At 39.4% G+C, this 13,744-nt stretch overlaps 1 protein-coding gene across 3 annotated transcripts in view; it reads left to right on the top strand.

The window, feature by feature from the left end:
* Window positions 1-427: 427 nt before the first annotated feature.
* KIAA0319 (KIAA0319 ortholog) overlaps window positions 428-13,744 on the top strand; it is a 33,476-nt gene continuing 20,159 nt past the window's right edge. Inside the window, exons 1-5 of one of the 3 annotated variants that reach the window (XM_039325433.1) lie at window positions 428-1,514; window positions 7,316-7,484; window positions 8,335-9,089; window positions 10,505-10,697; window positions 12,615-12,712. In XM_039325433.1, the coding sequence (XP_039181367.1) occupies window positions 7,385-7,484; window positions 8,335-9,089; window positions 10,505-10,697; window positions 12,615-12,712 (1,146 nt within the window). In that variant the 5' untranslated portion in view covers window positions 428-1,514; window positions 7,316-7,384. Of the gene's footprint in view, window positions 1,515-1,611; window positions 1,745-7,315; window positions 7,485-8,334; window positions 9,090-10,504; window positions 10,698-12,614; window positions 12,713-13,744 lie in introns of those variants that run through there. The other 2 variants (XM_039325436.1, XM_039325434.1) reach the window with 2 other exon arrangements.

Below are 13,744 nucleotides of genomic sequence, written 5' to 3'. Positions count from 1 at the left end.
TTTACTAAAGTATGCATTGTCAGCTGTGAGGCCTTCTATAGAGAGGTGTGTTCCTTTTAAAATCATGTCCAATCAATTTAGTTTACAACAAGTGGACTCCAATCAAGGTGTACAAACATGTCAGCAATGATCAAGGCATCTGAGCTAAATTTCAAGTGTTGTTGCAAAGGGTCTGAATACTTATGCCAATGTGATAGTTCAGTTTTTTCTTTTTAATACATTTACAGACATTTCTAAAATTCTGTTTTCACTTTGTCATTATGGGGTATTAAGCGTAGATTAATTAGGAAAAAAATGAATTTCAATAACTAGAATCAGGCTGCAGCATAACAAAACTGACAAAAGCAAAGGGGGTCTGAATACTTTCTGAATGAATTGTATAAAGAATAGAACAGAATAGAATAGAATAGCTTTATTGCCCAAGTATGATTGGACACACAAGAAATTTGTCTATAGTCTGTGTATTTCCATATATAGAGAATATCATCATTTTAGCCATTGTCTATCACTGCAGAATGAAGGCCTCTTCCACATGTTTCCAACCAATACGATTGTGAGCTGTCTTTGGCAATTGGGCCTGCAATACTCGCTGTCATTGATCCATCTTGTTTTAGGTCTCTTTCATGGACACTTTTTATCAAGTGGGATCCATTCTATTTATCAAGTGGGATCCATTCTATGTCCACCTGCCTCAGTTCTTCTCGCTGTGTGACCAGCCCGTTTCCATTTCAATTCTTTACTCTCTTGATGATATTGTACACTTTCGTTTGTTCTCTAATGATCCATGTGCAGGTCTTTCTATCCTGTCTTATAATGCTGAGCATGTATCCTTCCGTGGTTCTTTGCACCACACGTAGCTTTTGTATCGATTGTGAGGTTAGTGCCCGTATTTCACCGGCATATGTTATATAAATATGTTTTGTTATGGTATTGCTTTTTTTCTCTTTCCCCCTGTATTAAACAAAGCAGCAGCAACAACATCCGTAAGAGAAATATGGAGCTTTGCTATTGCTTTCCGCATAAATACGAAATTACCAAAGTATCCAGTATAAAATCACCGAGTGTTTACTATGTTCTCCCTTTCCGGTCTCCTGTGTCTGGTGCACAGACGCCGATTATCCTTGGGACGCTCCGAGGCTTCCACGGGTGACTTCTGGGGTCCCGTAAGAGAACGAGGGGAGTGCAAAACCGGCCCCTGTGAGCGAGGTTGGGATTGGTCGCCGAAAGGGAGGCTGGCGGACGCGGGATAATGGGTCTGAAAGAAGCCAAGCGAGGAAGGCGCCGTCCCCACACGCGCGCACGCCCAGAGCCTCCCTCCCACCTTCCCGACAAACATCTCCCGGCACTGAGCATCCTTCACTAGTTGGCCCCTGACTGTCCACACCCATTTTTTTTTTTTTTTCCTGGACCGCGCACTGAACGGCTCCCCAAGTCCTGGGGAAGAGAAGCGGATGGAGGCGGCTTCGTCCCGCGGATGTCGCCGTCGCTGCCTGATTTCCGCCGACCATCGCCAGGTAAGACGAAGCGGAGCTGCCCCCCCCCCTCGCCTGCTGCCGGGTGGGGGGCGGGGAACGGGCGGCTGGGGTGAGCGCAGCAGCCGTGAGCCCAGGGAAAGCGCCGTCTGCTTCTGCTGCGGGTCTTGACGGGGTGCTTCTGGGTAAGATCCGAAGCCCCTTCAGCCGGAGTTTCCCCAATCGATATATGGCTTGCCGGGAGGAAATGCGACAAGCCTCACCGATTCCAGGTAGCGCCTCCCTTCCCCCGGGCGGTCGCACAAAAAGCCTCGATTCATCTCTTCTCATCTTATCTCATCTGAGGAGCTCGTGATGCTGCTCTGAGCCCCCCCCCCCAGATCGATATTCCCTAAAAACATGGCAGATCGCATCGCAGATCTTGCAGTGGCGACTAGGCGGGGAAAAAAAATCATACAGACCCGCCTAGGCCGCTGTGAGAAGCCCACCGCTCCCTCCCACCTGGCTGAAGTTGAAGAAAAACAAATGTATTAGGTTGATCCGAAGGATGGGGACATTGACTTGATTAGACTTTGTGAAATGATAGGCTCTTGGTAAAAGCAGGCTGGCCAACAGTAGGCTGAGGGCAAAGGATAGGATTGCTTGCTTGTAGGGGGTGATTTATCATTTCCTATATTGAATAGTTCACAATGTTTACGGGATGCATGGTTACAATAAGAATTCAGAACTGGTGCCCACCCTTTAAAATTGAGTATTAGACTGAAAAAAGCACCCAAATATAGAATACATATATATTTTAGACAGCTTGTCCTCCCTTTAAAATTGACACAAAGTATTAGACTGAAAAAAAGCATCCAATATAGCATACATATATATTTTAGACAGCTGCATAGAGTGTCAAAAACTGGCAACTCTTAAGCTGGTTGTCAGGATTTAACAGAGCAATCCTATGAGTGATGGGGAAAAAGTAAATAGCATTGAGTTTAGTGGTGTTTACTCCTTGGGAACTGGAATAGAATAGCATTCACTTATTTTCACATACAGTATTTAATAAGGTCCTTCTTTTTGCATCCAGGTTTTGAGATAGAGTAGTAAAATCCATATGAGCTAACAAGTATTTTCAATTTCAAAGTGATTCTGATGTGTGATCACAAAAGTCACTGACAGACCTCAGACCATTTTTATATGATTATTTCTCAAAAATATTTTGTGCTGCATTTTATATAACTTGTGCAATGAGGAGAAAAAATACATTACACTGGTATAACTTGCTTAAGGAGAGATAGTTGCAATCTTTGCTGCATATTCTAGATCAGCGGTTCTCAACCTATGGGTTGCGACCCCATTTGGGGTCGATCGACCATTTCACCGGGGTCGCCAAGCAAGGCTGTCCGCCATTTTCCCCCCCCTTTTCCAGTGGGTACCTTACCTCCCTTGGGCTGGGCCAGCTGGTGGCCCAGCTGGTGGTTGGCCTGCTTCGTCTCTGCCTCTTGCCAGCTACGCCTCGGCCGGCGCAGGGGGCGGCACCACGCATACGTGGTGCTCCCGGGCAGGGAAAGTCCTTGATTTACAACCGGTTGGGTAGTCCTCGACTTACGACCGGTTTAGTCCTCGACCTACGACCAGTTTAGTCCTCGACTTACGACCGGTTGGGGGTCGCGGCATTAAAAAGGTTGAGAACCACTGTTCTAGATAGAATATTTTGATTTCAGTTCCTTAACCTCACATCATGTTTCATTCAAACTGTTACTCTATCTGTAGACAAAGAATGTGTTAAAAGCTAACCAGGACTTTAACTCTGTGATAAGAGTTATTGCAGGGGAACCTGGGGTTTCTCTACTCGGAAGATTTTCCCCATTTATCTCAATGGAGGTTTTCCATTCCCACGGTAATAAAAAGGGTGGGTTCACTTGGCAAGAGTTCCATTTGTATTGTTTTAAGGCTATGGATCACATGTTTCTACTATTTTAAAATCTGTTAAGTTACCTTTGGTATACACTATGCATTTATGTCTAATCATGACATTAATGTCACAATCTTATACATGTCTACTTGAGCTCAATGGGGCTTAGCTTGAATAAGGAAGTGACTGAGCTGCAGAGATAGTATTATTTCAGCCAATGCATGATGAGCTGCTTAACCGATTGCATGGTCAATCTTTTCGTAGTTTGAGTTGTACACTTTGCTTGAGGAAATACGGCAATCTTTTTGTAGTTTGGGTTGTACACTTTGCTTGAGGAAATACGGGGACTAAGCTGATTCATAGAACCCAGTGTTAAGCATCAAAATCCTTGTTAGTTGTATTTGTCAGCGGAGAGCCAATGAACAATGCTGGTACTATAGTTCCCTAATAATGAGTTTTGTACACTACACATTTTGAATGGGATGGTGTCCAACTCTCTAGGTCTAAGAATAGCAACTCTCCATTGCTGGTGCCAAGGTACCCTCTAGGCCAGAGGTGGAGAACCTTGGCTCTTTTATGACTTGTGGACTTCAACTCCCAGGAATTTTGAGAGTTGAAGTCTACAAGTCATAAAAGAGCCAAGGTTCCCCACCCCTGCTCTAGGCTGCTTCAAGAGATCCCCAAGAGAAAATAGTCATTTTTTTTTTTTTAAAGCCATTTTAAATAATGGTAAAATTGTGTTGCAGTGGTCTCAGAAATTTCTCACAGGTGGGGTCCCTGTAAGTGCTGGTGACCTCATGAGACTTTTCAGATGATTTTTTTTTCATCTGAACTAACATGCAATGATAACTGTTCTGTGCTAGGGTTGCTAATCTTTTTTTCAAACTAATCATATATATCTGAACCTTGGTCTGCTGAAACCATACTTCCCACTTGTGGTCTTATTTCCTTCAGCTTTTAACCAGAGGCATATATTGTATGCTCATGTTTTGTCTTTGTTTTAGAGCTAACCATCTGGAGCCTTGTCTGGGTGATGATTATCTCAGAGCTAATTCTTATGGCAATTGTTTAATTGACAGAATTACCATAAGTGAGAATATAGCAGCAGCGCAGAACTTGCACTTCCTAACTCCCCCCCACTTCAAGTCAGTGTTGACTCTTTCCTGTTGCCTAGATTAGTTCCTGTTGTTTTCTTTGCAAGGTTTTTTGGAAATGGTTTTCCATTGCCTCCTTCCTCAGGTTGAAAGTGATTGGCCCAAGGTCACCCAGCTGGCTTTGTGCCTAAGGCAGGACTAGAGCCCCCACTCTCCCACTTTCTAGCCTGAAGCCTTAAATCATTACACCCTACTGATTCTCTCTTCCTAACTGTAGATAGATAGATAGATAGATAGATAGATAGATAGATAGATAGATAGATAGATAGATCCATTTTATTATAAAGAGCACATTTTTAGATCTGTAATGTTCATTTCTCATTGTGCACATTTTTCCACCATTAGCCTTTTAATTGGTTAAACTCTATTTTTGACTAGAAGTAGGAATATTGCAGGAGAGTGATTTTTTTTTAACCTGTTTCAAATGCCGTTGTCAGTCTTAACTGTTCTTTTTAGATAAGGCATTGATTTCATGATTTAGATGAGGCATTGCTTATGAAAAATATTAGACCTTCAAGTACAGATGTTGAGTGAGCTAGCAAAGAAATAGAACGGTTTCTCTTTTGTTAACGTGCTCTGCTCTTTGGGGAAAACCGTGATCTGTTTTTTTATTCATATAGCACAGTGGTTCTCAACCTGTGGGTCGGGACCCCATTTGGGTTCGAACGACCATTTCACGGGGGTCGCCAAACAATGCAGTCCACCATTTTTTCCCCCTTTTCCTTAGCTGTGCTACTCCCTTTTATTTTATTGGCTTTTGAAAGCCAATAGAATAGACTCTCTTGAATAGAGTCTAATTCTATTGGCTTTCAAAAGCCAATAGGAATTGTCCAGGCTGTCTCTGCCCTGCTGAGCCCGCCAAAAGTCCCATTCTGCAAACGGTGCTGCACCAGTTGAGTAGTCCTCGACTTATGACTGGTTGAGTAGTCCTCGACTTACGACCGGTTGGGGGTTGCGGCATTAAAAAGGTTGAGAACCACTGATATAGCAGGTGAATAAAAATATTTCATGGTTTAATAACTACGTAGTTTGATAACAATAGACCAACAATCAAAAAGTAAACAATTCACCAGGGGTAGGCAATCTTGGCTCTTTTATGACTCGTGGACTTCAACTCCCAGAATTCCTGAGCCAGCTCTGACATTCAAGACATTTAAAAATGGAAAAATGGTGATTGAGGAAATTTTAACATCTAGATTGCAAAAAAAACCCCAAAACCCCTAGGTTTTGATCCCAGTTTGCCAGCCCTCATTTATAGAAAAATGGTCAATCATGGGCAGATAGCCTGCAGCCTAGTTTTGTATTTAGATCTATGTCTCCAATGATATGATGCACAGAATCAGAGGGAATCTCACTCACATTTCTCAGCTGCCGCCACTGCATGGATTTCAGGAAAAGCAAGTGATCTAGAACAGGGGTTCTCAACCTTGGCAACTTTAAGACTTGTGGACTTCAACTCCCAGAATTCCTCAGCCAGCTGGCTGAGGAATTCTGGGAGTTGAAGTCCACAAGTCTTAAAGTTGCCAAGGTTGAGAACCCCTGATCTAGAATGAGCTGCTGAAAGGAAAGGGACATGGGAGAGAAGGGCTCAGGGATAGCTGCAAATGGGTTAATGTCTTCAAAGTTTTAAAAGTTGCCTTTTTAAAAAAAATAAATTGTTGCTTCTCTGCTTGGGCATCAGAGGAAATTTCTGTTAAAAGAGGGGGAGGTTTCAAGCACTACAACTCACAGTCTTTGGAGAACAACCGGGAGGATTATTTACCTAATTAAAATTATTTTTGGCAAATGGTGGATAAACCATATCAGATGTGTTGGGTGCAGATGCTTGTAAAAGAGCTAGAGTGAAGGGATATTCATAATCTTTCTATTAGTATTAATAGTATATTATTACTTGCGAAAGGGTGTTACTGGAGTGCCTAATGTATGAGGGCAATTCAGAAATAAACCTCGCAGATATAGAACTTTTATTATACACATTAGAAAACTACAACATTACATTACTTTTCGACATAATCACCATTCAAATTGAGGCACTTGTCATAACGTCTTACAAGATTTGAAATTCCTTAGTAGTAGTCACTCGACGCCAAATTTGGGCTAGGGGGGTATGTGTGATCAAAAAACATCCCAACAGAACTGCTTCAAAAGTTCTTGGGTGCGTCTAGTGCAGTGTTTCTCAACCTTGACAATTTTAAGGCATGTGGACTTCAACTCCCATGCCTTAAAATTGTCAAGTTTGAGAAACACTGGTCTAGTGGCATGCGGGTTAGGGTCAGCATGCCGTGATGCTTGTTATGGATGGCTCGTCTGAATTTTTGTAATGTTTCACTGTAGACTTCTGAATTGATGGTCGAACCACGCTCCATGAACTTCACTAGCAGTACTCCTTTGGCATCTTCACATTTGGCAGGATTTTCTATGGCAGGGTTCATTTTCAATTCATCTAGTGGACGAGTCAACTTCAACACAACCTTCTCTTTCCACTCCTCACTGCCTACTGAACTATTGCGCATGACACCATTGGATGGGCGTCACTATCCCTACCTATTTCTCGCACATGCTCAAACGGAAGTTTATTTCCAAATTGTCCTTGTGTAACTCTTCCATAGTTTTATAGGAAGACAGGCCCAAATTATAATCTCATTTCTCATTTTCTTTTTACTTTCTGCAACTACAATTGTCCCTATTTCTATAGCCAGACGGTAATAAATATACTTCTGTCTTCTTGTTTTTTTTTAACTTTTCAACTAATACTTATGGCTTTCTTTTACTCCTTATTTTGCCAGCCCTGCAGATTCCCTCTCTTGAAATCAGGCTGTGTAAGATAAAGTTTACAATAAGATTGTATAATTTCCATGCTACCATCTGAACAGGATTTGGTACTTCCTCCTTATGAAAGGATGTCTCTTCTGCCAGGTCTGAGAATCTTCTGTTTACTCTTGGTGGCTCTAATAGGTAAGCCCTCCCTCCCACTATTCCTGTTGTTAAGATCAATTCCTTCCAAAATCATAGGAGAAAAGTAAGGATGTATTTGGTCAAAACTGAGCATAGAAGCTGGCAAAGCTGTTAGGAGAGGAAGTGCTTAATCATCCCTGTGCATCTTTCCCATTCTGATTCCCCACTTTCTTCATCCATGTAGCCTTGACATTTGTAAACTACAGTGGATATTAACAATAATAAGAACAGAGATACTGCAGATCCTTAATTATATATTTGTCACAGAAGCACCCCTGTATTGAACACTTACCACTTGGAGGTAACATGCAGGCTTCGCATGGAGAAAACTCCAGCTGCTCAACAAACAGAACTATCCTTTTTTTTTTTTCTGGATGACTCAGCAAGCTGCTTTGTTATTTAGTTTAGCTGAAGTGTCCTACTCTTGGCTTCTGTAGCAATTTAAAAATACATGAAATTTGAGTTTTGGGGTTTTAATTAATACACACTTTAATAAGTGTGCTCTGCTAGGCAAGAGTTGAGTGTTTTTCTGGTTTTATTTTATAGCTTTCTTGAATTGCTTTTCTCTCTATATATATCTCTGAACTCTTATATTTCCAAAGATGAAAGAGAAAGGAAGGAAATAATGACGGAACCATTGAAAAATAGAACTATATGAATAATAGCTATCTGATGCTGTGATAGCCTAGTAATAATTGTAAAAAAAAATCCATGAAAAATTTAAATGGACATTCATTGAGTTACATTATACTATATAAAATGTAAATTAATAATAGTAAATTCTCCCCTCCCACCAAAAACCTTAGCGTTTTCTTAGGGGTAAATGCTTATCTTCTCTCTTATACCAAAGTCTATTTTTCAGGGTGTTCCTGTCAGCAGTGCAGGGAAGGAACCAAGTACACCGACGCAATACTTCCCAATTTAGAAACAACTAAAATTATGCGGGTCCCACGTGCTGCGTCCATGTCAGATTGCCTGGCAGCCTGTTGTGATCTTTCAGATTGTGACTTGGCCTGGATGTTTGAGCGGCATTGCTATGTGGTCAGTTGCCAACATAAAGGAAATTGTGAGCCCAAGAAAATGGAGAAGGTGAAGTCCTATCTAACCTTTGTGGTCAGAGCTCCCCAGAGACCAGCCAGCTTGCTAGGATACGGGCAAGTGCCATCCAATGTGATCCGCTCCATGGCATTGGCAAGTGACCCCTCTGAAGAAATTGGTAGCCTCAAGGAGCTGTCATTCCTCAGCAAAGACCACAGTCTTGAGGACTATCCCAATGAATATGCTGAGATGGATCAGAATCCTTTTCACCTCAGCCTCAAGCCTGAGGAAAAGGAGACTGTTAATTATGCGGAATGGGGATCAGTGGTGACCACTGAAAATGGCTTCAATTCTTCAGGACTCGGTAATGGAGACAAACAGGAAGAGGTACCTCAAAATGAAGAAGTTCATTTGGGAAGCCCTATGAATGTCAATACATCTGAAAGTATTCCTGTCACTGAACATCCTGAAAAGTTGACAGGAGCTTTGGGCTTGCTGGATAAATCTGCGAATGATTTTGATTTTCATCCACCTACCAATGAAGTGAACAGCAGCTGGGAGGAGGAGGTATGTGTTTTCACACACACACACACACATCACACATCCCTAATTATTTGCTGTTACCATTGGTGCATCCTAAGCCTTATGTGTATATACCTTGATGGAAGGTATACACAATTAGTGTGAATGTGTACATATTCCCATTGGGTTAGATCACAAGGGTGTCTAAATCAATAATTTTGACACTGACCAAGATGCCGTTGGAAGATGAACAAACAGGCAAAGGCTAAACTTGGAACTGTAACAGCCTTCCCTACTTTGACAGACTCTAGATATCTTGGGCCAAGAGAACCTGATAGCAGTTGGAATATAAAATATACTACTAAATAATTAATGCTGAATTCCCTAGCCAGTTTGGAAGGCTGCCCTACGATGTGACAAATAGCGCTTGGCAGATGTAACCTTTATTAATTCAATTGTCACGTTAACCAGTGATCGGAACTGTATCTTGTGGCAGCAAATTCCATAAACTAATACTTTCATAAAGCATTGCACGAGAAGAAGTATTTCTTTGTGTCTGTCTTCACATTTTATCTTTTTGGATGTCGCATGTATTCTAATAACCAGGCCTGAGCGAGTATTGCAAATTCCATGCAATATTATTTGATGCTAGTCAGCCTCCAGAGGACCACCAATTCCACACCCAAATAACTTAGGAGTGGCAAATGTCTTCATTCTTGATGAAATTCTGAACTGGCATTAAAAAAAAAAAGACAAAGCAGATTTCTTTAAATATCCTTTTATGAGCAAAGAAATAAGTGTGCACATGTGATAGGAAAAAGATTAGTCGCTTCCTAGCATGTAGACTGAAGCTACCTGCCATTCAAGTACGTTACCTAAATGAAGCCAATGTAATTATTCAGTTTTGATTGTTCCACTAAGAGGCTGCATTAAAACAAAAATAAATTTTGTTAGAGAGCCATGGTATGCAGTGGTTAGAATGCAGTATTGCAGGCTAACTATACCGACTGCCAGCAGTTCAATCTTGACTGGCTCAAGGTTGATGCAACCTTCTATCTTTCCAAGGTCACTAAAATAAGGACCCAGATTGTTGGGGGCAATATGCTGATTCCGTAACTGCTTTGAGAGGGCTGTAAAGCACTGTGAAGCAGTATATAAGTCTAAGTGCTATTGCTATTGCTAAATCAGTAGAACTGCTGCTTGTATTGTACATTTTGGCTAATTATTAAAAGAAGAATGAAAAGAGAAGGGATAAACCTGTGTATATAAGGGTGTTTCTGCAATTCTTGGTATTTTGCAAAATATAGTATTTTTCCAGATTTTGCTGATAATATTGTCGATTCTAGCTAAATTAGAATTTTGAATCTAGAGCTTCCAATACATGCTTATTTTTCAACATTGTATACCAGAATGTGAAAAAAAATTACAATAATGATATATTCCTGCACTTTGTCTTGTAGGTGGTAACACCTCCTCATAATCCTCCTTCTTCGGGAATTCTGGAATTTCTCTCCACCATCCCAGCACAAACTGAAGTATCAAACCCAGATAATTTCATACAAACTAAACCCACAACCTTTCCTACCGGGGCTCATAGCACTGCACCTTGTGCTGCAGGTGAAGTTACGTCTTCCACAACGGCCACCAAAGCAGGTAACATGGCTTCATTATGACTGAGATTTTGAGAGCATATTCATAATACCAATCTCTTCCTTTGTTGAGATAGTCTTCAAATTATGGTTGAAGGCCTTCCTGGTTTAAAACTGCGATGTTGGAAGAATATCTCTTGGTTAAATTGCCAAAAACTAAGATTTTCCCAGAGGTTCTTATCCAGATACAGCTGCTGTTGAAGCAGATGGTTACCATGGAGAAGCCATCATTGCGTAACTCCTTTCTCTAAGAAGCTCTTGCTATTGAGACACTTGAGTTCTTTTTAATAGGCTAAAACCTATCTCCCTCCTAAATTCCCCCCAAACTTTAATGTCTGATATATTTTTATTTATGATGTAATCATTGTTAACCTTTAGTTTTAACTATGGACAGCCATTCCGTTGTTCTTGTTGGCTCTTGATATATTTTAATGAAAAGGCAGTCCAAATTATTTAATTATTTCCGAATAATTAAAAAGAAAAGGATTGGCTTCAAGCAAACAGACAGAAATGTTGATTTAAACGTTCAGCCAAATGAGAGTCTGCTGTATGTTCTTCTTTTGGTTTGAGTTTGTATTTGTAGTTTATTTATTTAATGTTTCTCCATATTTTTGGTTTTTATTAAAATTAGCACATAAAGAAGAAGGGTTGTAATCTATCCTGTTTTATTAGTCTGTTTTATTTTGTTTCTGGGAGATGTGTATTTTCTTGCTATTGTTTTTTTTTTTGGGGGGTGGATGGGGATATTTTAAAAACATTTATCATCTGCTTGTATTCTGAAGTGATACGTCCAAATTCTCTACAGAGTTCCAACTTAATTCTGTCTCATATGGAAATAAATCCACAGAAATTGAGAAAAATTGGAATTATTATCATCCACAAATGATTAGCCTACACCAGATATCAGGAACAGAAAATTGCCCTTCAAAACAGTATCTTCAGCCCTTCCCTTAAATTACTTCCTTTAAAAATTTTAAAATTTCATTATGTGTATAGGTTTTTGGGAAGTGTACTTGGCCATTAAATAGAAAGATCCTAGACTTTACCAAAACCCTAACATAAAGCTGTTAGAATTGTTTCTTGGTTAATAACTTTTGGTGAGCATTTTGCAAGCCTGATTTAAACAGAAGAGAAACATGAACAGTTAAATTCAAAGTGAGAACTACAGTAATCAGCCATTGTTCCTGTCTCGAAAGAAAATCCCTGCATGTCTATGAAGATTCTCAATTATCCAGGAAACTTTCTGTTTTTCAAGAAAGTCCAGTTGCCTCGTGAAAAAGCATTTTTGGGACAAAAGACCTGCATGTTGGAATAACCTAGACAGCTATCTGACTCAAAATTAAATCCTATCACTTACACTGAATATCAAATCAAATCAAATATCTTTATTATGGTCTTTGACCAGCCTTTACAATAAAAGAGTAGAAAGAGAAATAGTTATTAGGGAATGGAAAAATAATAATAATGGGACAATAAAACAGCATATCTAATTTAAACATTATACATTTGTTTAACTTAATGAAAATATACTGTATATGGCCACCTGATATGTGCATATAAGATTAGCGTCCTTTAAAAAATAATAAACATAAAATATATCTGAGCTTGGTGGTTTCCTTACAGACACTTCATTTCTAAACTAGGTAATATCATCAGTGCTGAGAGACCAGGTCTGGCAAGAATGTATTGCATAGTAAAAGTTGTAGGACAAGGGGAGAGTTACAATTCCTCTATCCTATGAAAGTGACTAGGCTGCAGGGTAGGGGACTTTGGCTCTTTTATGATTTGCTGACTCAGGAATTCTGGGAGTTGAAGTCCACAAGTCATAAAAGAGTCAAGGTTCCCTACCCCTGGTAGGGCTATTTGAATGTTGCATAATGGCAGACATAATTATTTGTGCTATATTTTCTTTTTTGTTTAGAAACAGACTATATTTATGAATGGAGCTTGATCACTTACCCTGATAGCTATGACGGTGAAATGAAAGAGAAGCACACGCCAACTCTAAAACTTTCTCAGGTGAGTAGGCTCTTACCCAATCAAACCTGTATGAAGTCCTGGAGATCTGGAAGTATTCACATTTTCTGATATGTGTAATCCTCCCTGAATAGCTGTTTTACTAAATACAATCATGTTTATCAATTGATAAAGCAGCTGCTCATATAAGATTCCTGATCTATGGATGTGGGTACTAGTATAACCATGGCTTCCAATCGTATAAAATCATGATGTATGAATGTTCAACTATTTGAAAATCATTTCTCTCACTTTAGAAGAGAAATTAATATGTGATGATGAGCATCCACCCTGTTATTTTCAGATTCTAAATGTACAGAACATTAGCTAATAACACAAGAAGAATCCTGCTGAATCAGGCCATTAAGTTCAACATTCATTGCCACAGATCAATTAGAATATAGTAATTGCTAAATTGGGAAAATCCAAGAGTTTTCTTAATTAGCTTTCTGCTTTTTTAATGGAAGTTATATTAAAGTTTATTATAATATAAAATGCCATGAAAGTAAAGATTAAAAAAGGGGGAAGTGCAAGATTAAAAACAAGAAGTGAAAAAAGGGGTTGATTTTGACTCTTTTCAACACAATAAAATACTAACACATTTATGATCTCAACTTTTTACATTATTTATAACTATTACAAGCCAGTTCTATAACTACACAGTTATTAAATCTTCAAATTAAATTCTAAATTTTATTTTTTTTCAACTTCAAACCTAAAAACCAGAAGCAATAAAAACAAGACTAAATAAAATCTCTTTGTTAAAAACAGTTTACATCACTATCTTAACCAAGTCCATTTTTTCCCTGTTATGGGAAATCATATGTAGTTCTATTTACACTTATTAATTCATGAAAAATGACAAAATAAAATCATAATTTTTAACTGTGGTTAAATGGTGCAGATCTTCAAAAAGGAATAACAGGCTGTGACGGAGAAGAACCTTTTTTTAACTTAGCAAAGATACTGTGTTTCCCCAAAAATAAGACAGGGTTTTTTTTGCCTCCAAAAGAGACTGTAGGTCTTTTTCCCCGA

Source organism: Crotalus tigris, unplaced genomic scaffold, assembly GCF_016545835.1.
Source record: "Crotalus tigris isolate CLP2741 ecotype Arizona unplaced genomic scaffold, ASM1654583v1 scf7180000024337.5909745, whole genome shotgun sequence".
NCBI classification, from domain to species: Eukaryota; Metazoa; Chordata; class Lepidosauria; order Squamata; family Viperidae; genus Crotalus; species Crotalus tigris.
Note: the sequence above shows the minus strand (reverse complement) of the source record. Positions and strands in the feature narration are given on the sequence as shown.